General features: G+C 40.7%; 1 protein-coding gene across 2 annotated transcripts; it reads left to right on the forward strand.

The window, feature by feature from the left end:
* The first annotated feature begins 7792 nt into the window (after positions 1-7792).
* On the forward strand, positions 7793-21872 carry msl1b (MSL complex subunit 1b). Of its 2 annotated transcripts, none has more exons than XM_035404539.1 (10): positions 7793-7872; positions 8385-8521; positions 8758-9648; positions 13700-13896; positions 14146-14468; positions 14921-14985; positions 15066-15133; positions 15390-15514; positions 18512-18584; positions 18753-21872. In XM_035404539.1, the coding sequence occupies exons 3-10, from the start codon at positions 8971-8973 to the stop codon at positions 18841-18843; spliced, it is 1620 nt and encodes a 539-aa protein (XP_035260430.1). In that variant the 5' UTR covers positions 7793-7872; positions 8385-8521; positions 8758-8970; the 3' UTR covers positions 18844-21872. The 2 variants fall into 2 exon arrangements, with proteins under 2 accessions (XP_035260430.1, XP_035260431.1); XM_035404540.1 differs by lacking the exon at positions 7793-7872 and adding an exon at positions 8095-8243.
* Positions 21873-27699: the final 5827 nt, after the last annotated feature.

Consider the following 27699-nt stretch of genomic DNA (forward strand, 5'->3'; position numbering starts at 1 on the left):
TCAAGCAAATATATATTTTGTGTGTGCTATCATTGTCATGTGATTATTTATGGACATGTTCAAGTCCAACAGTTCAGAAATGCAATACTCATTCATTTTTCAAAAGAACAAAGCGAATGAAAGGAATTTGCTCTGATTTCCACACTGAAGCATGACAGAGACAAAGCCTCATTCTGAAGAGCAAAAACTGTCTTTTTGCTATGGTAATATGCAGGGCTTAACATTAATACCTTCCACATGTGGGTAGAATTTGGCAGTGACTCCATCACTCTTACCAGCCACTTTGGCAGGTGACCTTTTGGTTGCATTTTCTACAAAAAAATCATTGTACAATGATAATAATTACAGGGGTAATACCACAAAATCACGAGTTCTAAAGCAAAGTATGTTGTCTCCATTTGGTGTATATCACATTAGTCCTACTGTAAAGAAAAACAAAAATATAAATATAGCTGTAAAGCAGCGATTCCAGGGTCCAAGCCAGCTACAAGCCAGTCCTAATTGCCTGATCAGTGCCCAACCTCTCTAACGGTCTTCTGGCTGAATGGAGGCAAATCCCTGCAATGCTCCAACATTGAGTATAAAGCCTTCCCAGAAGAGTGGAGCTTGTTATAGCAACAAAGGGTGAACCCACTCCATATTAACCCCTTTGCGCACATGCCAAATCTTCCCAATCCTTGCCCATTTATGGGGTACCTTTTTTAAAGCCAACTCCAGGTGTGAGCATCACAGAGACCTGAAAAAGGGCTTAAACGAAGCAGGACATGTCCCCATTTACAATACTAGATGTGTATATTCATAATTTAGGAAGATATAAAGTGCGACAAGTACAATTGTCTAGGAAAAAAGCAAAAATGAATTTGCTCTTTTTTAGTTTGCAATAATATACTGATATATAAAACAGGTTTAACTATACATGTCCTGGATCAAAACTCCTTGACCACAGGTGCGTAAAATCTAAGGGTGGATATGCAGAACTACTAAAGATCTATGAAGCAAAAGTAAGCAGTGTACACAGTGTCTCCAAATCTATCCAAAATGTCTAAATTATTGTGAGGGTGGGGGAAGTGTTAACGACCACACGAAACTACAGTGAATTAAAAAAGGGCGTTTCTTTAAGTTACCACCGAAGTGGAAACCACTAGGTCTCAGTAAGAGACTTGAAGGGGTAACGAAAAGAAGTCTCAACTCCTAAGGGAGAATATCCCAACACAAAGTAAATGTCTCGGCAGGAGAATGAAACTAAGGCGTAAGGAGTGAGTGAACTTTAAGACTGCAGTGCAGTCTGAAGAAAAGCAAAAGAAAAGGGTGCCTCGTAAATGAGGAAGGCAAAAGGCGTTTAAAGAAAATAAAGAATTAAAGCTAGGTGACAAGTAGGACAGGTGCCTTACTACTAGTCAAAACAAAAGCTAAATTCAGAAATCCTATACCTTTTTCTTATCACAGTTTCTCTAAGAGAACTTTTCTCTGTAGGCCTACCGGCTTTCATGTACGCAAGTAGACACTAAAGCGAAGAACAGATCTCACGTGAGCGTATATAAGCTCTCAATCGGGTACAAACAATTGGTCGTAATCAAAAGCAATCACGAAGCGCCCTCAGGCGGTCCTGCAGATTACCACACTCAGTTACCTGAAACAGCACTCAGTTCTCAACAGGGATACCGAGTAGCCGATTAGCACGAAACGGCGTTGATTAGCACAACCTACGATGCCGCACAGCAAACGGAATAAGGAACCAAACAAAACTCCGAACGGTGAATAGAAACAAAGACTTTACTTTACAAAACAGGAACTAAAGCAGAGAACAAAAAGCCTCGCAGGGCAACTCTCAAAAAACACAAAGAAAAACTTCAAAAACACAGGAAACAAAGAAAATCCAAAAATCCAAAAGCACATGGAAAACAGAACATGGGCAGGAACACACAGGACAGAAACATGATCAGAGGCACAAACAAGGATCCAGCACCTGAGTCAAGGAAGAAGGGAACTTAAATAGACCAGACACTGACGAGACACAGGAGGGCACCATGAACAATCAGGCCACAGAGAGGGAAGGGAAAACGAGACAACCCAAAAACAATAATAGAATAATTGAAAGCAATAATACAATTAAACAGGGGGAGCAGGACACAAAACAGAAGTGCCGCCATCTGGCGGCCCAACAAGGAAAGACAGAGACGGAAACACAGAACCATGACATATGCATTGCTATAAATCACAACATAAACATGTATTTCACTACAAATCAACTGTTTTGACATAAGAAACTCACTTCTGCATAATTTTCAAGTAGGAATTACAAGCTTTCCATCAGTATAGTAGTCTAAAATATCTAGAGGTCCAGAAACATATCCAGAATCTCTCCAAAAATGAATAATGCGCTTTTTGTCCATAATAAGCATATAAATGAGCACCATGAAACATTGATATCAGATTAAAAATAAGGCAAAAACATTGTCACACAATGTGGTTCAGTACCTAAATGTGTAATAATTAACTGTCATGTGTTTTTCTGTATGCTACAGTATGTAATGTTTTCTTGTATGGAGATGGGACAACATTAAAACAATATTCAGCCATCCACCACGTTTTGGCGATGTTCTAGCTTTCACATCATATCTGGTGCATGAAACACAAAAACTATTAAGCTACCAAAAAATGCTTTCATTGCAGTGTGAAATATCCTCATTATAAATACCACTAACTTATTTAAAGACACTCAATTTAAAAAATAACATATATAACAAAATATTTTGAGCAGTAATACTTACATAGCGATGATGAAATGTTATCTGTGTTCAGTAGATAGAGAGACAGAGACAGGAAATCAATGCTGTCGTTCTCCTCTTACTCCAGAAAACTATGTCAGCTAGGTCTATCAGCAAACATATGGCTAAGCTATGTTCAAAAGTCCTCAATAATAATATTTTCCACGAAATAACAAAAATCATTGATTCCACTGCATGCAGTGTCTTTCACTGCTACCACAGGGTGAATGCGTAAGTGAATGCGGTGATGAGAGAAAGCTTTTAGTTACGCCATGGTGTAAAACTCTATTCCAAAAGTGAAATTAGACATGTTAGACATTGGTAGAAAGCTTATACTCTCACCTACTGAATAAACAAATTGCCAATCAAGCCAGATTGTACCAAAAATGGCAACAACACCATAAACAACATGTGTGGTATTACGCACAGCTATTTCGGAAGTTACCCAGGCCAGGTGTCACAGTATATTTCACAAATGGATTGTCCAAGACTATATGACCACTCAGTCTCAAAAGGGACATTTCTACACATAAAACTAATGGTAAGGTTGTATATTTATTCCATATTTAGTCCCAGATATTGACTGTAGAATAACATGGTATAATTGTAGAAAAATGTGTCTTGTTTATTTTGTTATTCAATGATCAGAGTTTTCACTGCTGTATTGGCATATCTTAGGGCTATTATTGGGTTTATCTTGTTGCTATGACGGAGTACTAATTTTTCGTGGTGAAAGAATATTTTTATGAAAGCCCAAATAGACACTATTGTCCAGTGTGCCGTGGGTGGGGGATGTAGTTGCAGATGAAACTGCAGGGAGGGGGTGCTTGTTAAATGAACGACCGGATGGACAATGGTAGTGCTGTGAAACTCGGTATTCAGCATAATTGTTGTGTATCATAGTGTATTGTTTATGTCATGTATTGTCGTGTACCACAGAGTTTGTATTTTCAACTCATAGTTTGGTTGCAGGAGCAATGAATGTCTGAGTTGAGCAATCTAAGCTTGCAGTGACGACATGAAGTTGCACTGCAAGGCTGGCGTGAGAGGGCATCCGCTTTGCCATGGCGTTCACCAGCCCTATGAAGCACTGTGAAGTTGAAGGACTGCAGCTCCTCAATCCAACGCATGACCTGCCCCTCTGGCTCTTTGAAAGACATGAGCCACTGCAGGGCAGAGTGGTCTGTCCTCACTGTGAAGGCCGGGCCCCCAAGGTAATATTTGAAGTGCCGGACCGCTGATACAACAACAAGGAACGGGTGCCGCAGTAGTGAAATTCGGCCTTGTTAACTGTCCTACTGAAATACGCCACCACACTCTCTCTGTCCGGGCCCGTTTGAGAAAGCACCCCACTTTGCTGGCATCTGTGTCCAGGACAAAGGGGAGGACTGGTTGGGGGCCGAGAGCCCAGGGGCCTGCATTAATGTCTTCTGCAGGCTTTGAAGGCGGTTTGACACTCAACTGCCCATTCAAAAGCACTGTCTTTCTGCAGGAGGCGGTACAGGGGAGATGCAATACACTAGAACCCCTGCACAGACCGCCTGTAGTAGGAAACCAGGAAACTCAGAAGCTGCTGCTGGGGCCAGGCCATGTCAGGCCGTACCAGGGTTACGGTTTACCCTGTGTCCACCAGAGCGCAGCAGGAGACGCTTTCCACCTGAACAATTATGTGGCAAAAATCTGCAACTGTTGTGTAGCCCACGACCACAACAGGCTCTCTCTGTGAACAGTCAAAAATCCCTGAAGTGGGCAGGGGGCTGCACAAATGACTGTCCGGATAGGTGTTGCCCCACACCGGGGAACACCTCTGCCAGCCACGCCGGCTTCTCCTGGCCAGCTTCACAATCCACTGCAGCTCTCATGGTTGGCGGGCCATCCTCATACTCGCTATGAGCGACACCAGCCCAGACCATCTCCCTCTCCTGTGCTAGCTCCAACGCCTCCTGCAACAACTGTGGGTGAGCCGCAAAAAAAGCCATTAAAAGTATTGATATCAAAATGATGCCAAGTTACTGTACTACAAACAACATAGGCTATCTTGCCTCACAGAAATTAAAGAAGCTGTATTCCAAAGCATTGCTACCCAATGTTTCCTAAATTGTTTCAAGTCACTTAGCCCTGTGTTTTTTCATCTTACCATCTCACAATGTCATCATTCAAACTTTGTGTCACATCAAAGTGTCAAATAACTATAATTGCCTCATGCAAGACATTTAAATGAATGTACAAAACTACTGGTCAATACCTACAGAAAGCATATTCCTCCAGAAAAGATATTTATACTTGGTTGTCAAGTTCATTTTACTAAATGTACAAGTTCTTGTATATTTACTACTTCCCTCGCAGCATGTAACATTCCCATTTACAAGCAGACATTTATACCAAGAAACATACAATCATTCACGCAACAGAAAGGCTGGGCAGCGAAATACATACATACCAACACAAATTGGACATATAGACACCTATTCAATCAATCTTGACTGTGAGAAAGCCATCCACACATATGTTTGGCCTGTCCATGTACTGCATGCTTATACACACAGGGCCAAGTGACTTGAAAGAATTGAGGAAATATTGGGTAGCATTGCTTTGGAATACATCTTATTTAATTTCGGTGAGGCAAGATAGCCTATATGGTTTGTAGTACCGTAACTTGGCGTCATTTTGATATCAATACTTTTAATGGCAGGCCTGGATTTTGGCAGTCTGAATGAATGAGTTATAGACGTCTGTATGTCTTGTATGTGTGAGTAACTTGGCATTTTTGTACGTTGAAAACGTGTTTTTTATGAGATATCATTTATTTTTGCAAAGCGTTTTATTATGAGAGTGAGAAATGTGAAGTGACCCTGTAAGAAACGGTTGTGGATTATGGCTATCCTTGTGTGAATTTGTACAGTCTGATGAGCGTGTACCGTTTAGCAGTTTCGGTTTGCTATATATGTAAAACAGTGGCTGTGACAAAGGGTGCGGTGGCGTAAGTGTAAACGCATCAGAAACGCAGGTGAAATATGGCCAGTGTATGTACTCACGGATTTGACGGCCATCCAACGAGACTTGATTGACAAAAGAATCAGCAAGCCCGTAGAATTAGAGCTCCCTAGGTCGCAACTTGTGTACCCTTCTGTCCTGCTCCATTGTCTGTTATTTCGTGGAGATGCACTTTTAGTGTTTGTAAGGTTTATAAGGCATTTTGATAGGCTTATCTGCAGGTAGGAATCCTCTTCGCTATTTTGCTAAGCTAGAACCGGAAAACTTGATAGTGGAGAATAGGAGCAGACGCATATGTCCCAGCAGGCTTTGCATATGAGAAAATAACAACAGTGTGAGAGAAATTAGGAGAGATGATGAAATTGCGTAGTTGAAACAATATGTTTTTAGCAGAATGGGCATGTAGGTGAAGGTTGACATGATCACAGACTATAGTGCGAAGTAAATGAAGTGACCATGAGCAAGCTTAGTTTCCTTATCGAACGGTATATATAACAGTCTGTATAAAGCAGTTGTTGTTAAAGTGGAGGGTTAAGTACCATGTGAAGTCTATTGCGCTGATGTGCTTTTCTCATGTTCAGTACTAGTAGTTATAATTATGAGTGGGTCATGATTTTAAATGTAATGTTTTAATGGGGAGTTGCAGAACGTACACACGTAGTAATTGTTTGTATGTGGCTAGATAGAGAACAGGGCGAGGTAGCATGAATGTAGACATGTGGCGTTTGCTGATAAGAAGGTTTTGTACGGTAGCCAAGTGAAGAAATATAGTTAGTAGAAATGGCACAGTGGTGAACTGGTGTAACTTTTTAGTAAAAGGAATACATTTGCCGTCATGAAATGCATATGGGTGGCCGTGAGTGAGTTTTGGTAAAGCAAATATAACCCTAAGAAAACATTAGTGTAAAAGAGGAAATTATCTGCCTGAGGGCGAGACGGGATTCAATCCTTCAACCAGAGGTTTACCAGTCTGTGACTTTGTTAGTGCAGCACCATGACATATGCAATGCACCAGCACCAGCACTATGCAATGCGTGAAATATCATTAGCAAACCTGTCCATGGTTTTAAAGAACACAGGCCAGTAAGCACAGAAGAGCTCCCGTTGAATCCATATGGCTTTGCAATATTGTAGCCGGTTAATAACTGAACGTGCAGACGGTACATCATAATGCAGTGTATACGTTTGGTGAACGGCGGGTAGATATGGTGCAAAAGCAATAATTGAGAAGTAGTAGACAATTATTAGTGAGGGTAAAAGCAGGTTACAGAAACGTGTTCCAAGCTGGGCTTGAACCTAGGACACCATGTCCCCAATACTGTAACCTTGCCCACTAGGCCACAGGCAGACTAGCTGTTTAAACTGGAAATGTTTCAGAGTGAAAAGGTATGGGTATTTTGCGTGTGTATGTGAGTTTTTGATTGGGTCGTGTAGGTGAAGATTTGGCTGGTGTCGGTAAAATGTCCAATGGGGAGACATGTTGTTAGTGGGATAGGCGGCAGGAAAAATAAGAATGAGAAGAAGAAGAAGAAGAAGAAGGAGAAAATGCAAAATCCCCTTAGTTTGGAGCTTTATTGTGTGGACCTGTGAAGTTGTTTATGAATTCTGTCTGTTGAAATGGGGTGAGAATGTACAGAATGTAATGTTTTTAAGGGCTGAGTGTCTGTGGCTGTTGTGGTTATTTCTGTGGGGAACCCTGAAAAGTGCCAAACTCTCAGTGCTGTATAGGTATGGGACATACCCCCGCCAAGGCGTAACTTGGCAGGATGGCATACCTGCCATCCCAATATCTATGGATAGGACCGTCGTCTCAAGTGATATCCTTCGTTCAAATCCGTGTGGAGCTTGCATGCTTTCCGCATGAGTAATTTTCCTCCCATAGACAAAGACAGCCACGTTTAAGACAAATCAGATGATTAAATAATACGACTCGCCATATTAACCACGGAATGATACATAAATAGCTATCATATTGACATAAAATTGTTTAACGTCTCATATGACGTCACATGTCCCCTTTAACACGGAAACGAAGGTTAGGCACGTTACGCATGCGCTCTTCTTGGCACTTTAAACAAGTCCTCAAGAGAGTGGAACATGAAGGCATTAGGTGAGCTGGTGAATGGGCAGGGCCACTAATAATCGTAAACAACGTAAATTATATACAGTGAAAATAGCAGCCAAAGTTTCGAATGTACAAATACCATTATAAGCTTGACCTATGCTGTTTCGAAGTCTCGTATGCGCCCTGTCAAGCGAAGTATTGGCTAGTTGAAGGGACTGTTATTGTTTTTCTTTGCTGCTGATCTAAAATGGAGGAGCTGCTGGTTGTACTCGGCAGCCCTCACGCGTAGGCATTCGAACAAATGGCTAGCGAGCTAGCTAGGTGCTTAATACAAAGAGCGATGTTATACGGTTTGGGCTGTAGCTAGCTCGCTCGCATGCGCATAATGGATTGCTAACCAAAAAGAGGAAATTATTGTAAGAAATCGGAGATAAAATATGATAGCTAAGAAGAGGGGGTTGAGGGGAAAGATTATCTTCTGTTGGTAGGCTGGATGTTTCGGCGGTTTTAAGGGGCCGGTTTTAAAAACAAGCTGTGTCTGTCTTGTCTTGCTGCAGATTGATGGAGTTTTGTCCGTGAAGAAAATGGAGGCTGCAGTTGGTTCACCGATGGGAAGCGATAAGTTATGTTAACGGAAAGAAACGCTAGCTAAATAACTTGCCAGTTAGCTAACGCTTTTCTAGGCATTTGGAAGGTAAGTTGATATGCATGCAAGTTAGATATACGTTTGCCGTTTAACTAACCAGCTTAATGTTACAAATTTCTTGAGTTAACTGATTTGCAGACCACTAACCGAGTATAACGTATGGTAGGCTAGTTAATCCAATGGGTTTTCAGCTTTCATGCTGTAATTACTCAGAAGGTATCGATAACATCTGATCTAACGTAATTTCAAATTATTCTAACTTTGATCCTTGATCTTTTTGACAGGAGGAAAACTGGTCACCGATGGCCTTCCCCAATGATACTGGTGGAAAATAACTTCTCTAACTTTAGCTGGCGTTCGTAAAAATCAAATAAATCCTTTGGAATTTTAACCTGGCCGTCGTTCATTTGTCCCTGAAGTCAAACGAACCAAAAATTAAAAGAAGTCTGTGTTAGGTTGTTAGACTGTGTTTTTACGGAGTAGAAGCCGGGTACGCCATGAATATGAGATCTACTGTGTTTGCCACTGCTGGATATAAACTGGATTCTGAGAAAATCGACTCGGACAAATCGCAAGCCGCAACCACCAACTCTATCGGCATCAAGAGGGAGCCTTGCGACTTCGTAATCGACGTTCACGACGTGCTTGGAGACATCCACAACAACGGGGGCGGTCAGCAACTTCTGAAATCCAAGAAACTGAATCTGAATCACGCAAGTAAAGCCGCTCGGACCCCTGTGGCGGCTGGACTGAACAAAGCGGGGGCAGTGGTAGGACAGGAGGAGAATTGGGTGAGCTTGGGCGCCCTGACAGCCCCAGATAAACAGATGGGGGGCGAGGGCACCCCGGTAAAGAGCAAAACCCTATTTGGACAGACAAACAGTATGGATAAGACGGACCCAGCCGCCGTGAACGCTAACAGCAGCTCCCGGGACATTGCAACCGAGGGAAGTGACAGGGGGGTTATGGCTGCAGGAGTTCACAACACACCATCGCTCGAGCTCAGCTCGGAAGGCAAGTGGAAAAACGTCCGGAAAACTACCAGCCACTCCCCGACTCAAGCTACATGTCTCCGCCAGATCCTATTGCTGCAACTGGACCTGATAGAACAACAGCAACAGCAGCTGCAGTCCAAGGACAAGGAAATAGATGAGCTCAAAGCGGACAAGGAGACGGTATGGAAAGGGTTACCTTAAAGGTGCATTGCAATGCAGCTGGGTGTGTAGCGGAGTTTAGTGGGGGGTGCAATGTACTACAACATGATAGTTACAGTAGGTCAACTAATTGTGCTAGATACAATGCCTGATCAGCCAACCACAACATTGGCAGTAGAACATTAACCATGAAAAAAATCAGTGCAATATTCTGCAATGTTAATGCTTTAGTTTTTACAATATTTTGTGCGTGTATATATGCATGTGTGAGATATATATATATATATATCTCACACACACACACACACACACACACACACACACACACATATATATACGCATATATAATACACACGCCTACATTGCTCTTCATAATGTTTGGGTTTTTAAAAATGATTTATTTTTTCTTCTTGATTTGGCTTGCAATCAAACAATTCATATGTGCTTGAAGTACACATTCTTAACTTTTATTTTAGGATATTATACATTGTGGTTTCACCATGTTGAAATGACAGCACTTTTTTATACATAACCCCCCATTTCTGGGCATTATAATATTTGGGATGTATTAATGTTATATTAATGAAAGTAGTGATGTAGTCAAAGTACTTTGTGGGTTGTCCTTTGAATTCTGCTTGAAGTCTGCGACCCCTAGATATCACCAGGTGCTGAGTATCTTAGGTGATGTTATACCAGGCCTGTACTGCAATCATCTTCAGCTCTTGCTTGTTTCGGAGGCTAGTTGCCTTAAGGCTTCTCTTCTGCATATGGTACCCCAATTCAGTTTGATTCAGATCGGGTGACTGACTTGGCCAGTCAAGAATTTTCTAAGTTTTGCCTTTGAAAAACTTCTTTGTTGCTTTGCCAGTATGTTTTGGATAATTGTCTGTAGGATGAAGAGCCATCTTATGAGTTTATTAATAATAATAATAATAATAATAATAATAATAATAATAATACATTTTATTTATCAGGTGCCTTTCTGAACACTCAAGGTCACCTTACATGGTATTAAAATGGTTAGAAGAATGACAAGACGCTACAGATACGTACATGATATTAAAAACAGTTAGAAAAGACAAATACACCACACTTACAGGACATGGTCTTTAAAAAACAAAATAAAATAAAATAGAGGCATTTACAAGAATTTTAACAGATGTTTCTATACACTTCAGAATTCATTCTTCTGTTGGTATCAACAGTTACAATGAAGATCAGTGAAGACAAGTGAGCCAGTACCTGTGGCAGTCATACATGCCCAAACCATATGGCCCCCACCCCGATGTTTGACAGATGAGGTGGTATGCTTTGGATGTTGGGCAGTTCCTTTTGGCCTACATACTTTGCTCTTTTCATCTCTCTGATTCAAGTGAATCTTGATCTTATCTGTCCAAGACTATTTTCCAGAACTCTACAGGCTTTGCTGGCCATCCTGTGTATGCTGCTAACTAGTGGTTTGCAGTTTAGCCTCTGTAGTTCTGTTCGTGAAGTCTTCTGTGGACAGTAGTCACTGACACATCCACGCCTGTCTTCTGAGGAGTGTTTGATATGTCGGGCAGGTGTTTTATGGTTTTTCTTCATTATTATTATCTGCGATTATTGAGGTTACTAGTGCTCTCTGTCTTCTTAAAGATGTTCCAAACAGTTTTTTGGTTAGCCTAAGGTTTGGCCTATGTCTCTGTCTGTTTTTTATTTCTCTAACTCATAATGGCCTCCTTGTCTTTCATTGGCACTACTCTGGTCCTCATGTTGACAAATGCCAATAACAGACTCCAAAGGCAATTAAAAGCATAAAATGAGGATTACATGCTGAAAGGTCTCTTATCTGCTCTAAGGAAGAAAGTGAACATAACTGATAATAAGAAACACTTGTGAAGCCATTTGTCACAAACATTATGGTCCCCTAAAATTGGGGGGGGGGGGCTGTGTATAAAAAAGTGCTGTGTCTTCTGTGTATATAGGGAAACCAAAATGCATATTTTACCAAAAAGTAACATTCTTTAATAAAAGCTGAGAATCTGCACTTTAACCATATGTGAATTGTTTGATTACAAATGTACAAATGTGAAATTGTGGCATACAGACCCAAATACGTGTGTGTGTGTGTGTGTGTGTGTGTGTTATTTTGGCATGAATACTATGATTGAAATACTCTGTACTAGCCCAAGTTAAAAAATAAATAAATATACACACACACACACACACACACACAGGTGACAAACTAAAGGGAAAACCCTGAATAATTAAGTGGAGAAACAAGACGAATGCAGATGCTTCTGTGTACTGCATGATTCAATTAAGCAATTAACATCCTATCATGCTCTGTGGTATGTATAAAAATGTTAACCGGCCCAGTTGACCTCGGTTTTGGATCAAGATGGCAGGAGGAAAAGATACAAGTGATTTTGAAAGATGGTTCATTATGAGGGCACGGGTGGCAGGAGCTTCTGTCACAAAGACTGCTCAACTGGCTAGTGTTTCAATAGGAACAGTGTCTAAAGTGACCGTGAATTTAGATCTATAGGAAAGACATTAGTAAATAGGCTTGGAAATTCTGGTCGGAAGGGCACATTTGATGACCATGATTTTGCGATACGTAAGGAATAACAGACGAGCTACTCTTCCTCAGGTGACTGAGAATGTCAATGCAGGACATGATCAGACTGCGACAGCAAGAACAGTCCGTTGACAACTACCTAGAGTAGGATATTATAGTAGAGTTGCAGTGCAGGAACCCCTCATTACAAAGACAAATGCATATTTGAGGGTTCAGTGGTGTAAAAACCATAAGCACTGGACTACAGAGATGTGAAAAAAGTGATATGGTCAGATGATTCCTCCTTCACCATATTCTCGACAAGTGGGTGAGTGCATGTGTGATGTGTGAAGTTGTTCTGGCAACTCATGATGGCCCAACACCTGACTAAGACTGTTTATGTTGGTTTGCCCTTTAGTTTGTCACCCGTCAGGATATGTACCCTATATGTGCGTGCGTGCGTGTGTGACAGGTCTTTTGTAGTTTTTGGTCAATAACACTTTCATGCCAAGTTGACACCATTCACTTAACTTTTTAATCTGTTGAGTAATTCAGTGAACAATTTGTCATAATTAGTTAGGCCAGTTCTTGAATATTCACCTTTGGTATTGCTTGGACAAAGCTATATGACTATTGGAAGGGGGATTCCATTTAAAGTGAGTTCCTATCATAGGAATTAACCCCTGACTTTGGTTTTATGCAGTATGATGTTTAGTTGGGGTACACAAGTCTGGATAAATGGCCAATTTATCCACTTTAAGTAGTTTGATATGTGCTGCACCCATAGAGGCTGTCAAAAGATTGCAAAGTGAACATTTGCTAGCAAGACCATTACAGCACCCGAAAAATAATTCTCTTAACAACATTAAAGCTGATTAAAGGTAGTAGTGGTTGTTACTTTCCTAATTGCTATCGCTGCACTATTCCCAGACCAGCTTTTGGACATGGTTCATTTACAGAAAATTAACATGAATTTATGCCAGTCACTTATTTTAGGCATTTTGAACATTTGTCAAAGGTTTTTGGGTCAGATAAGCTGATGTTGAAGCAGTTTTTATGGACACTATGTACCCAATGCTAAAGCAGCTATGTATGATGTAATATTGGGCGACTAATGTGTAAGGTGAGTTTAAGGCTGTTCTTAAGCATTACATTACATTGCATTTATATGGCAGAAACTTATCTAAAGTAACATACAAAAAGTGCCAACCGAAGGTCATTGGAACAACTGCAAAAGACAGGTCCGATAAGGTACAAAACGATACCCCAAAACATTTTACTGTGTCTCCCCTTTTTCCTTTTCAATATGTATGATTGGCAAAAGGAGGGTTCTGCTTTCTGAGAGGCAATGTGCGTAGTACATAGTTTCGGATGTAAATGAGGATGATTGCTTTTCTTAAGAATTCTTCAGCATGTTTGTACTTTTTGAACTCTGAAACTGAGTGCTGTACATAAGGTGTGCACAGAAAATTGTGAATCCTTATATAGCATGTGTGTTACCCTGTAGAAACTTCTGAAATTGTCTACCTGCAGCTGTTGGCCCGTATAGAGCGTATGGAACGCCGTCTGCAGCTGGTAAAGAAGGACTCTCGTGACAAACGGCTCTTCCAGCCACTAGAACCCTGGACACCTGACAGGGAGGATTTTCTGGAAGGAGGATCAAGCGAAAGCCCACAAATCCACACCCCTAAGGCCATCTCCTTTGGCAGAGGTGGCAAAGGCCATAAGAGGTACGGACCAAAAATGGTGGTGTAGTTAATGGCCAAGTTGATCTAAATTTAACATGCCGTGTACTTCAGACATTTTTTAAGTCCTTTATAAAAGTACACGTGAGTTGAATTACAGGGACTGGCAGATGCTCAGTTAGAATTTGAAACACCCTCATCAAACAGTTGTTTGTGGTGGCAATGGACTGTTAAGAACCATGTAAATTCAAGCAACGACTTAATTGTTTCTTTACCCGTGTCTTTTTTATTTAGGAAGTTTTGTTTCCTTGACTCCAAGACACCCAAGTCACGGGGGAAGTCCTCCAAGTTCTCCCCACAGAAGTCAGACTCTGAGGTAGGCTCTCCCTTCCAAAGGGAACTCCGCAGCAAGGAAACCCCAGAGAAGATGGGAGTATCCCGGCCCCTGATGCAGGGAGACACTCCACCAGCAGTCAAGGAGGATCCCCAGAGCACTGCTGCTCAGATGGGGGAGCTACCTTACATGTCCACAACTGAGATGTACCTATGCCGCTGGCACCAGGCGCCCCCTTCCCCCCTGCGCGAACCTTCACCCAAGAAGGAGGAGATTGTGGCCAGTGAGTTTAGCATCTTGCCTTTTCATTACATACACTTAGCAGGTCCCCTTATCTAGAACACCCAAAGCTTGCTTCTGTACTACTCCTCTAACTCAGTTCTTAGTTCACAATTCACATTCAGTGTCTTAATTAGGCGATCAGTAGTTGTAAGCCCTTTTGGTGAAGTGTCTCTTATCCTATCCATTTCTCCACATTGCTGCCCCAGCTGTGCCCCTTGGGGGTAACCCACACCAGACCATTCAATAAGGTTGTGGGCCCAGTAAGTGTAAGAGTCTTGATTGGAGTGAATCTAAACTTTTCTTCACACTGGAATATCCTTAACCCGTGCCTTTTTTTAACATATGGTAGTTGGACCCTTTATGGTTATTCGTTCTGGATGCCTTTGTAGATTGAATATGAGTTAATGATATGAATGTTGCAGCTAATGTAAGTTTTGTTTTATGCATTTCCAGTCCCTTCCTGGAGAGATAACTGCATGGATCCCCTGGAGGAGGAGGCTATCGCTGACATCCCTGAGGTGAGTGAGGAAACATTGAATGCCCACAAAGCACAAGGGATCCAGAAAATTCATACTGGCTTTCCCCTTCTCCCATCTAGAATTTGGATGACAGTGTGTTTTTGAAACGTCACGCAAAGCTAGAGCTGGATGAGAAGAGAAGGAAAAGGTAAGATCCATTGGAATTTTTGTCATGTCTCTTCTTTTTCCCTGAATCTGCATATTTCTCATCTGTGCTAGTTTTCAGATCATACTGGTCCTGCTGCCACTACTTTTTTATCCTTACTGTCCTCCACATAGTGCCCTTAAACATTAATCTTTTGCCTTTATTTTGTGATGCTTCTCAATGTTCGGTCCCCGTCTCTCATGACAGTCTTGTTCCTCTTTCACCCACTTTGGCGCCCTCCTGTCTCTTTCCTCTTCAGGTGGGACATTCAGAGGATCCGTGAACAGCGCATGTTCCAGCGGCTTCAGCAACGCATGAACAAGAAGAAGGGCATCCAAGAGAGTGAGCCAGAGGTGTTGTCCTTCTACCCAGATACTGAGGACGGTATGACTCAATCAGCTGAAGCCAAAACTTAGGCTCATCTTCAGTGCCTTTTTCTAGACCTGTCATTTCTCCTTTGTCTCCTCACATTTAAATTCACAATCCACTTCCGTGGCATGATGTTCATAGTTTTCAGTCATGTGACCGCAACGAAGGTGTGGGACGATAACACTGGAAACTGTAATGAGCTGCCCCACTAACCTGTAAAATTTTCATTTTTAAAATTTTTTTTTACAGCCAACGTGCATTTTGATCACCTCAAAAGACATAAAACAAAGATATGCATACAAGCTGCATGCATTCGGCATGTGTGACCCATATACAGTACCAGCTGATTTATTCACATCCTTAAAAACAGAAAAGTCCCTCACATATTGTTTATTTTAGACACAATTTAAGTGCTTGAAATGGTGTCATTTTTGCCAAACGAGATGTGACGTTATCTTTTTCCCCCAAAGCTGGACATATCCATTGTCACTCTGAAATCGAACATAGAACATACAACTAAGTTTACCGTTCTTGACACAACTTGGCTGTTGAGTGGCTGTCAGAGTTGCTTTAAATTTGCTAGTTATGTGGCTAACCCTGCTTTACCTGTCATAGCAACCTTATGACACCATTTGCTTATTTACTTTATTTTTTGCAGTGGGCTATGACAGTATAGGCACACCTGTATGATGTGTACCTGATAAAGTGGCCAATTAATGTGTGAATATTTGGATGGCAGATATGCCATCCCGCCTAGTTACGGCTACGGCTTGGTGGGGAGGCATGCCCCATACCTATAAAACACAGAGAGTTTGACACTTTTCAGGCTTCCCTACAGAAATAACCACAATGACCACAGACTCTCAGTGCTTAAAACATTAATTTCAGTACCATCTGACCTAATTTCAAGACAGAATTCACAAACAACTTCACATATCCACACAGTAAAGCCCCAAACTTAGGGGATTTTGCAGTTTTTCCTTCTTTTTCCTGTCTCAAATGCTCCTAGCCCACAAAGAATATGTCTCCCCATTGGTCTTTTTACGTACATCAACCAATAAAAACACCGGCTACAAACACGAAATGAACATATCTACAAGTTTGCACATTTAAAACAGTAAAACTTTGCATCTCTGATGTCTACATCCCTCGTAACTTACTGGGTAGTGCCTTTGTCTTTGGAACTTTTTTTGCACATTTTGACCCGGGTTCAAATCCCCCTTCTGACTGAAGCATATCTCTTAACTCATTACGCTGGCTTGCTGGCTAACTAAAAATACAAAATTTAAACTATTGCTTTTGCATTTGTACAATCTTTTTTGGGAAACTAATTTACATTTCTTAAATCCAAATAAAATACACCCGCACATTACTAGTTTCCGCATTTTCTCAGTTTTTAACGCTAACTACCTTGCTAACGACACGGCAGACCGAGTGTATAACGTTAGGACACATACAGACCCCTCTGAAATTGATCTCTAACCTCTGCATTACGATTTGGTCAGGTTGATAACATTACTGGTCTTATAGAAACTGCTGCAAGATCATGATTTCACGGCAGATATGTCTAGTTTCTTTAACTGAAAAATGGTTCACACTCACCGCTTCCGCTGTACTGATAACTGCTTTTTATGCCTCCGCGATGGCACAGCCGTGGCCGGAGGCATTATGTTTTTGGGTTGTCCGTCCGTCCCGATTCTCGTGAACGCGATATCTCAGGAATACCTTGAGGAAATTCTTCAAATTTGGCACAAACGTCCACTTGGACTCAAGGATGAACTGATTAGATTTTGGTGGTCAAAGGTCAAGGTCACTGTGACCTCCCAAAACACGTTTTTGGCCATAACTAAAGAATTCAAACGCTAATTATGACGAAGTTTCACACAAATGTCTAATAGGATAAAATGATGAAGTGATGACATTTTATATCCAAACGGTCAATCTAGCCAGGAAAAGGAACCAGGGAAGGAGTGAATTATCACATTCATGAAGCCTTTCCTCCTGGCTAGACCCCATTGTTTACAGATTGTACTTAAGCTGTGCCCTTTCAAATGCAAGCCCTCCCCCGAGACTTCGGTGCCGAGAGCCATTGGAAAGCAACCCTGGGTGACTAGAAATTATAATATGTGAAGAGTCATTGATCTAGCCAGGAAAAGGAACCAGGGAAGGAGTGAATTATCACATGCATGAAGCCTTGATGAAGTGATGACATTTTATATCCAAACTGGCTACTGGTTGGGGGGAGGAATACAACCGCGAGGCGGTATTTTTAGTTTGAAACTACATTACTGTATCTACCAAGTGACTTGAAACAACTGAGGAAACATTGGGTAGCATTGCTTTGGAATACAGCTAGTTGAATTTGTGTGAGGTAAGCCAATATTGTTTGTAGTACAGTAACTTGCCATAATTTTGATATCAATAATTTTAATGGCAGGCCTAGATTTTGGCAATTTGAACAAATGACTTATAGACAGTGCTTTGTATGTGTGAGGAACTTGGCATTAACAAAACGTGTTTTTCATCAGATTACTAATTAGATATACGGTACCTATTCAGATATCGGTGTGTTTAATAGCACTTAACCATGCTCTCCTCCTCTCTGAATTTTCCTTCTCAGACAGGATTGTGTAGAAACATAACCCAGGCTTATCTCCTCTTCTGTTAGTGCATCCAGTAGCACAACTGTCCTGCATTTTGTAGGAAGATATGGTGTGATAACGGTGATATGGTGTGTTGTCATTAGTCAGCAATATTAGTAAACTTTGTTTTGCCCCCCAGGTGGGCATTCCCATGGCTCAGTGACATCACGTGAATACTAAGAATAAGAATGTCATTAAGTTAGATTTACAGAGCAAGCAAATCTTACTCCAAACAAAGTAATCTTCATCCTCTTCTGCTGTTAAATTGGTCGAATATTTGTTATATATATGTTAATTTGTTAATATCTATGCATAGACACACAAACTTAACAGCGATAATGATCTATTTTTATCATTCCTCACTGTCCAGTGGAGTCCCTGATGATCACACCCTTCCTGCCTGTGGTAGCATTTGGCCGACCATTGCCCAAACTGGCACAACAGTAAGTGTCACTTCTGGCATCACACTGTCCTCCATTTCTACCTCTACATGCCTTTGTGCTCAGCAATCTTAATTTTTGTACCACCAGGTGCTTGTGTGGGTTGTTCCCTATGAAACGATCACCTGTATGTATCCTTCCTCTATCAAAACTGGTTGTCCCCCCCTGCAGGAACTTTGAGCTGCCTTGGCTGGATGAGCGCAGCCGCTGCCGCATTGAGATGCAGAAGAAGCAGACTCCCCACCGGACCTGCCGGAAGTGAGATAATGTCTTCAAACCTATTCAAGAGTGAAACTTAATTCTGCTACACTGGAAAAATACTTTTTTTTTGAGAGCCAAGCAGAAGAGTCTGACTGAGTCAGCACTAGTGTAGCGCTTTGTGTGGCCTGTCTGGTCTGGAAGCATGGGCCAACTCTCTGACCATCAGCCTCTTTTGGATGAGGATGAGGCGCTTTCTGGTGGCAGCAGCCAGCTGATCTTGGTTCACCATTGTCTCAATTTAAAACGGAGCAGCCACACTTCAGTACTGTTAAAAATGCAACAGAATGTGTACCCATGCTAATTATAATAACAAAAATTTGAAACCCCTTGTGTAACTTCTAAGCTTATGGGCAATGTTGCATGTACCCATGACAAAGAGAGCTCTCTTTACAGTTCCCACGCGATTTACTGTGGGGTTGGTCTTGGACATATTAACTTTAAAAATAGAATGAATCCCCCCAAACCTTTAGTTTCTTGTCTGTGTTTATGCTGTGTAATGTTGTTTGTGTTGCCACAGAGCTTTAGAGCTTTCACATTTGCACTAATGCACACTAGTGTGAACACTGGCTTCCTAATCCATTCAAGCTAAATTGGTTTCAGCCATAGCTGTTACATCAATGCATGGCTCACACATGTAAGTTCACACATCCTAGTATATTATTGTGCACTTCAGACTGGCTGGGAAACAGTATAAGAAATTACTTTAATTGAGACTCATGTCAACCGAAATGGAGATTCTGGAAGGTGCAGTTTCAGGGCTCAACCATGGTGACAGCAGGGTTTGCTTGCAAATAGCAGATGACACTCAAACTGCTGTGGCACCAGCCAGTCAATCTGGAAGATTCCAGAGTTGTAATTTCTCCAAGAAGCTTCCCATATTGTACAGTAGCTTAACCAGAAATTGGAATGATTGGTGAAAACTGGAGTAATTACATCTTGGACAGTGTTTCTCAACCCTGGTCCTGGGGATGCACTGTGCATGCTTGTTTTTATTCCAACCATAATAACAAGCTGTTTTGTAACAAGCTAATTGTTGCAAATAATTCCAATTGAAATAGGTTTCATTTTTAATTGCAATTGATTCAAACAGGACCCAACTCATCTGAAATTAGTTGGGTCCTATTTGCTGAGACTGTGGAAACCTGACAAAAATCAGTGTAAAATGAATGGAGTTTACTGAAAGCAAATGGCTACAAACTGAACCTGCTTTGTGCTTTGATAAAAACCAGCATACAGAGTAGGTGCCCAGGACCAAGGACCACTTCTCTATGATATTGTGAAACTCACTCTACACGTTTTATACACATTATCACTGAAAGAGGTGGTGATCAGCCTTTTACATTTAAAAGGATTTACCAGGACAGCAGTTCTGTCATTTGTAAATCCAGGAGTAGAAGCTCTTGCCCCATATATCCCAACTACACAATACCGAAATGTCCTGTCCTATACTTTGGGTTTACTTTTGTTTCCCTTTCTGTAAAATTCTGTATTTTGCACTTCAGAAATCATAGCAATTAATACATTCTGATAAGCAGTTGTGTTGATTCATGGAAAAAAAACCTTTCTGAACATGCAAAATAATGATAAAATGAACAAAGTCTACAGTCAAGTGGGTTGATTTTAAAGAAATTCATATTATGCATGCATGCCCCTTGGATGTTAATTTCTGCTGTACAGAGATCAGCATTTTGGACTGTTTGGTTTGCTTTCCTCTCGTTTACAAAAGGATTGTTTTGTGTCTTTAAATCTGACATTTTAGTGTTCTGCCTGGTGTACCCAAAGATGTGCAGATATTTGCTGACTGGTCAACTGAGGTTGGCATTTTTTGGCAGTATAGATTAAAGTATGGTATACATGGGCCTAATACTTATCTGTGAGTTGAGTGGAAAACAATTCATAGTATACTTTGATTTAACAAGGATCATTGTTTGGGCACAAATTGTATTAAAATTACTTCTAGTAACTGATTTGGGTGTGTGTTACGTTCAAGTGGAATACTACCTTAAAGTAGCATTAAATAGAAGACTGGAGAAGTGTATGTCTCTGTTTGACTGGAATGTGATGTTTGAACTTGCTGGGTACACCTGTGTGTGGATGCATGCTGGTATCTCACTGCTTTTTTGAGAATTTTTACTGGTTTGTTTAACTATGGTACCATACTGAGGTCTGCAGGATTAACACCCAGTAGATAATCTGCATAGCACTCATTCTCGGTTAAAACTGTAGTGGGCCTTCTCTGAGCTTCTGAGAGACTGAATGCAGGCATGATACTTTAAATTTTCTGATGATTAACTGAAGGTATTATATGATAAATATTTTGTGAATTCTAAATGGGTCTATTTCTATTGAAAAACGTTAACCTTCGTTCTTTATTGTTGTGTTTCTGATTGTTTAGAAGCCCCCACCAATCTTATTTCTTAGTGACCATTGGGTGTGCCCCTGGAGACCTCAGTCACAAAAAAGCTTGTACTGCACCTAAAAACTCTGCACATGCATTAGGCTACATGTTTTGTATTCTTGGATTTTGTCAGCCGGTTCTTGTAGCAAATGCAACATCAACATTTGTGAGCAGATTATGGTTTTGTTCACTGTTTGCCCCTAAACCAGCTACTGTTGTGTTTAGGAGTTAATCAAGATGCTTAGCTCTTTTGATTTTTTGCTTTGTTCTTTTACAGATTTTAGTGACCTTCGCTGGTGTTATGTCTTGTTCCTGTTGATGCAGTGCTTGTGTTGCTGTGTGCTGCCCTATCGCTTTTCCATTTAACTGCTGGTATGATAGCTACTCCTCTCACCACTGCAACGCTACAGAAGACAAATAAAACTAGATTTTAGAAATGTAAAATTGGCCTTCTGTATATAGCTTCCAGAAAAACTTTGTACATATGGAAGACATGGCTGTTATTTTTTTATTATTTAAAGTCTGAGTGTTCAGTATGTTCAGTATTGATATTATGTTAAAAATGCTTGTATGTTGACAAAATAATTGACAAAAGTTTAATTGTTTTGCAATAAAATACAAAATTCAGAGAATGCATTTGACTGTATGAATACATGTAGAACGAATGAGCAAAGGTGTTTAAAGTAATGAACTATTTTCCTGTTGGCAGGCACATGGCTTTTGGTTGTCATTTTACACTTTAGATAAGCCACAGACTTTAAGTGACCAGAAGTACTGTTTTAGAAAAGGAATGTATTCTTTAAGTGTTGTGTAGACATAATGGCATCTTGTAACGTTAGAATGTAGCATTTTCCTGTGTAATGATTCTTTATGACATTAATGCTTATTTGGACATGAAAGTGGCCTAAACTCCAAGCCTGTAAAATGTGCAATTGTGATGCTCCTCCCTGGAGATTGATGTAGGGGCTGCAACTTTTGGCAAGCCACATCCCTCTGTCATTCTAAGGCAGGTAGGCCTTAGAGGGTCTGTCTCACGTGCCTTTTTCTTATAGGGGAGGGGTCATTATGGCTGTGGATAAACCAACGAGACTACTGGCAGGTCTCCAGATAAATGCATTTGGTGGAAACTGAGAGGTCGGGTTGAACATTGAAGAGGGGTATAAGTGTCAGGGTCTTAAAAATAGATGGGCTCGAAAGGCATGTATAGGTTGGACCTGGACCTGGACCTCTACACCAGATCTCTTGGCCTTGTCATCTCTGCCCATGGGCTGTCATATCATTGTATGCTGATGACACTTAACACCCCCCCCCCCCCCCCCCCCCCAACTGACTCACATGTCCCCAGGTCAATCTCGACTTGCATGAATGGCATCCAGAGCTAGATGGAAAAGCACCATCTAAAGCTCAGCCTGGCATGGACTGAGATCCTCTACCTCCCTAACACATCCTTGCTTTCATTTGACTTCTGCATCACCCTGGGTGATACTACACTATCCTCCTCCTCCACTGCCAAGAACCTTGGAGTGGTGTTGGACAGCAGACCGAACCACACTTAGAACATTGCATCGGTGAACTGGTCTTCAGGCATGCTGGAATGATTTTAGAAGGTCTCGGGCTATTATACATGCAGTGAGCACTAGTGAACTAGTGGTGAAACAATAAGAGAAATAATAAAATAAGAAAATTGGCTGCATTTGTCATCACGTCATTTGTTGGTGGTGAGCTTTCTTTTTTGTTGTAATTGGGCAATTTCTTTTCAAGATGGCCCAGTTTGAGACTCTAATTAGGCATTTAGCACCATTTTAATTACTCCATCTTCATCATTCTCATCTTGTGTTTGCAGTCAGTGCATGACTTGACTTAAAATAATGCAGCAAGTGAAAACGAAGGGCTCAGACATTAGGCATATAACTGAAAAACTCCATCTTATAGGCTAATTGTTATTGTTATTGACTTATCAATAATAGCATTATTAAGGCAATTATTACATTTTAGTGTTGTTTGTTGGCTATATAATAAAATCAGTGCATGAAAGAATTTTTTGCTGCAAAAGTGATTGCACCACTTTCCTACAATTCTCTGGTAAACTGAACCATATCAATTCCTGATAATAATACAAATAGAGCTATGTTTTTTCACATGGAGATCTCCTTTGGAATAGCAGGAACATTTTTGGTCAGGAAAATATGTTAGTCGAGTTTACTTCTGAGGGTGCATCCTAAAAGTTTTTGTATTAATTAGTTTACACGAGAACCATGTCACATTCTTACAACCACATTTCTGGGCGTCATAATGTTTGGGACAAATGGCTTCAAAGGTATTTCTGATTAATTAGATGTGTTCAGTTTGTTTCTTAGTGCAGGTATGAGAAAGCTTTCAGTATCTACACTTGGTTCTAGGCTTCTGGGGGTGTTATGGTTTGGGCATGTATGGCTGCCACATGTACTGAGTCACTTGTCTTTATTTATGATGTAACTGCATGTAACCCGTTAGAAAAATAGCAATGCTTTAAAAGAGTCCTGTAGCTTTAAGAAAGGGAGGCTCCCTACCTAACTGTTAGGAGGACTTGTTTTGCATCCCTAATTAGTTTTATTGGCTGTAACAGGTCGTAATGTTTTAAGATTATTATGGAAAATAGTTAGCCCCGCCCATCCCCAGGGACTGGGTTGAGACTGTTTGTCGCACAGGAGAGTGCACAGCAAGAGGGAAGAACGGGAGAGAGAAAAAGACGATCAGAAGTAGAAAGTCATAATCGTTAATTTAAGCAGTAAACCTAAAGAGTAGCTCCGTAAATTACCCAGGGACCAAATATTTTCCAGATCGCACACTTCAGTCTCTTTCCTTGGGATCTTGGTAAATTAAATGTTAAAACTTGCTAAAGTATCGTAATTGTAGCAGCAACATGTGTGTTATTAACTCCGTGTTTCCTTGGAAATAGCATTAGCCACACGTGGTATGTATAGCTATTGAGTTTTTCTCATATAAAGTTGAATGTTGCTATTTGAAAGCGTGAATGGCACTGTTATAGTAGTTCTATCATACGTGTATGAATGTACTATGTAATATGTATGAATGAGCCATGCAATAACCTTGTGTTGATTTTAAGTAGGTTATAGCTCATTTAGGGTAGCTATTAGTTGAGCCTATGCACTTTAATGAAGTTAGCTAATGCAGTACTGTTAGAAACCATGCACTAGCACTTAGCAAGTGCGCTACATTGGGGTATATGATGTAGCCATATCTTCTATTGTGCATGACAATGCAAGAGTGTTAGTTCACATGCATTTAAATGATTTTACAATCAACTAATGATTTACCTGATTGTTAAAGGTTTATTGCCATGTATTTGTATTGAGTTCATGGTTTAAAAAATTATTTGCTATAGTTACATGGAAAATACCATGATCATAATTCATGATTAATGGTTAAAGAGTGATAGAATATTTGATAAAAGGAAACTGTACAGTTGAACATTTATAAAGTGTACTATTTGGTTTATTAGTAACACTTTTATACTTTTGAGGTTACAATGATGCCTTAAAGAAAAAAACTAAGATTGAGAAAAGTATTCAGTTGTTATAATAGCCTGTTATCAGGGGCGACATAGCTCAGGAGGTAAGACCGATTGTCTGGCAGTCGGAGGGTTGCCGGTTCAAACCCCGCCCTGGGCGTGTCGAAGTGTCCTTGAGCAAGACACCTAACCCCTAACTGCTCTGGCGAATGAGAGGCATCAATTGTAAAGCGCTTTGGATAAAAGCGCTATATAAATGCAGTCCATTTACCATTTATCATACAGGCTGGGTTTTTTTGGATACCCGAGAAGAAACCTGTGAACCTAGGATTCTCTCCCTGACGAGGGAGATGGCGAGCTGACTAACTTGATCAACTTGATTCATCTTCATCCATTTGAGGAAGGACCCCCTGATACCCCTTGTTTCTCCCAACCCCACTCTGGTGTGGTAGGATTGTGATAGAGAAATTACACAATGTTATTTGATACTTTATTTTTTTTTTTAAATAGTGCACCCAACCAACAAAACTGACTTGAAACTAACTAAATTGAACTTGACCAATTGAACTGAACCAGACTGAACAGAAGACATTCAGAACTTAATGGACAGTGAATACAGTTACAACACTCAGGACATTGATATGAAAACAAATGAATGTGTTTGAATGTGATAACTAAATGCCGGCTATTGTCATTACATTTTCTTTAATACAGTTCTAACCATTTTGCACTTACTTTCTGGCTCCGGTTGTTCATTGTGTCCATCTCTTCATTCATAACCTCTCCTTACGAACCTAGCTTTAACCCAAAAATATTTACCTACTGCTAACTGACCCTTAGGTGGGTTACATGCAGATAGCAGCAGCAGCATTAATTCTGGTGTGTACAGTTGCATTTTATCTGCTCCTGTTCAAGCAAATGCTTCCAAGCTTATTGGTCTGCACTTCATCCTACAGCAAGGCAATGATCCCAAACACACTGCTAAAGCAACAAAGGAGTTTTTCAAGGCCAAAAACTGAAAAAATTGTTGACTGGCCAAGCCATTCAACCAATCTGGATTCAATTGAATATACGTTTTGTATAGCGAAGCCATCTAGCCTCCAAAATAAACAGGAGCTGAAGATGGCGCCTGGCAGCACATCACCAGAGAAGATTCTCAGCATCTGGTGATGTCTGTGGGTCACAGATTTTAAGCAGTCATTGCATGCAAAGGATATGTGACAAAATACTAAACGTGACTACTTTTATTACGTTACATTTTGGTGCCCTGAAATAGGAGGGCTATGTATAAAACGTGTTGTAATCTCTACATGGTGAAGCATAGAAAAATACCCTTAAAAACTTTAACTACATGTGAAATGTTTGATGACTGATCTAAAATTGTGGAGTACAGAGCCAAATCAAGAAAAAATTGTCCTAAAGATTATGGAGCTCACTACATATATATATATATATATATCCGAGTGATCACCTTTATCCTATGAGGAAACATCTATCCCGATGGGAGTGCTGTCTTTCAGGATGACAATGCCCCCATCCACATGGTCACTGAATGGTTTCAAGAGTATGAAAATTATGTGAATCCTAATCTATGGCCTTCGCAGTCACAAGATCTCAACCCAATTGAACACCTATGGAAGATTTTGGACAGATGTGTTAGACCACGCTCTCCACCACCCTCATAAAAACACCAAATGAGGGAATATCTTTAGGATGAATTGTGTTCCATCCCTCCAGTAGAGTTCCATATTTGTAGAACCTATGCCACGGTGTACTGAAACTGTTCTGGTGGCTCACGGTGGCCCAACAACATACCAAGACACTTTGTTGGTTTTTCCTTTAATTTGTCACCCGTCTGTATATACCTTAGCTAGCATCAAAAAAGTCAAAACGCAATAAAATATGTCAGTAGACTAGAGAATCTGTCACCACTTAATCTTTTGTATCTATTGTAACCATAGCTTGCTTGCACTGCAGCTAGTGCATGTGGGAGTTCACAGGACAGGAAAACTGTTACCAAGTGGCAGCATGTGTGTTCAGTCAGCAGTGTACATCTTCTATCCCATATCCATATTTAATGAAAAACCGCTGACCGTCCTACTTCTTCATCATTGCATTCCTCACCAAAACGTTTTAGCCTCAGTTGCTGGTAAATTATTAGCATGCCCTGCTAATAATGCTTGTGAACGTTGTCATTCATACCATAAATAAACTTGACTGCACTTAATTTGTGTGACTGTGGACTCTTTGATTGGATTAAAATGTGACTACTTTTTAATTTGTATGCTTTATTTTACCTAATGTCTCAGAGTGGACAGGAATGCATGCAGTATGTTTTCATTTTAAGTGGTGCGATTATAGATTATAGGGGCATTCGTGAATATGGAGATTCACTGAGGAGGGTAAAATTTGGGGGGGGGGGGGGCGGTCAGTGTCCCCTTGGCCCCTCTCTTGAACATTCTTCCTTCAAAACATCAGGAGGATCCACTCCTTGCTTGCCCCCTACTGAACCCAGGTATTGAATCAAATGTCTGTGGTGGTCCACTCCTTGCTTTCCCCCTACTGAACCCAGGTATTGAATCAAATGTCTGTGGTGGTCTGTTAGAATCCTAAATTGACTACTGAAACTCTTCTTGCTGGAATCCCTGCTTCCACCATCAGGCTCCTTCAGGTCATCCAGAATGCTGCAACTTGCCTGATCTACAACCTCCCAAAGCATTCTCACATCATCCACTTCTCACTTCCCTCCACTGGATACCTGTTGCATCTGTCATCAAATTCAAAACCTTGGTGCTAGCCTACCAGGTTGCTAAGAGGATTTGTTAGGGTGCAATGTGGGTTGGAGATCACAGAAGATGAGAGACAGTCCAAAAAATGTGGTGCTAATAGTGCAATTTATTTAAGGGTGCACAAGTTGTACGTGTGAAATATTTACAGGGAAAAAAACA

This window comes from Anguilla anguilla, chromosome 2, assembly GCF_013347855.1.
Source record: "Anguilla anguilla isolate fAngAng1 chromosome 2, fAngAng1.pri, whole genome shotgun sequence".
Classification (NCBI taxonomy): Eukaryota; Metazoa; Chordata; class Actinopteri; order Anguilliformes; family Anguillidae; genus Anguilla; species Anguilla anguilla.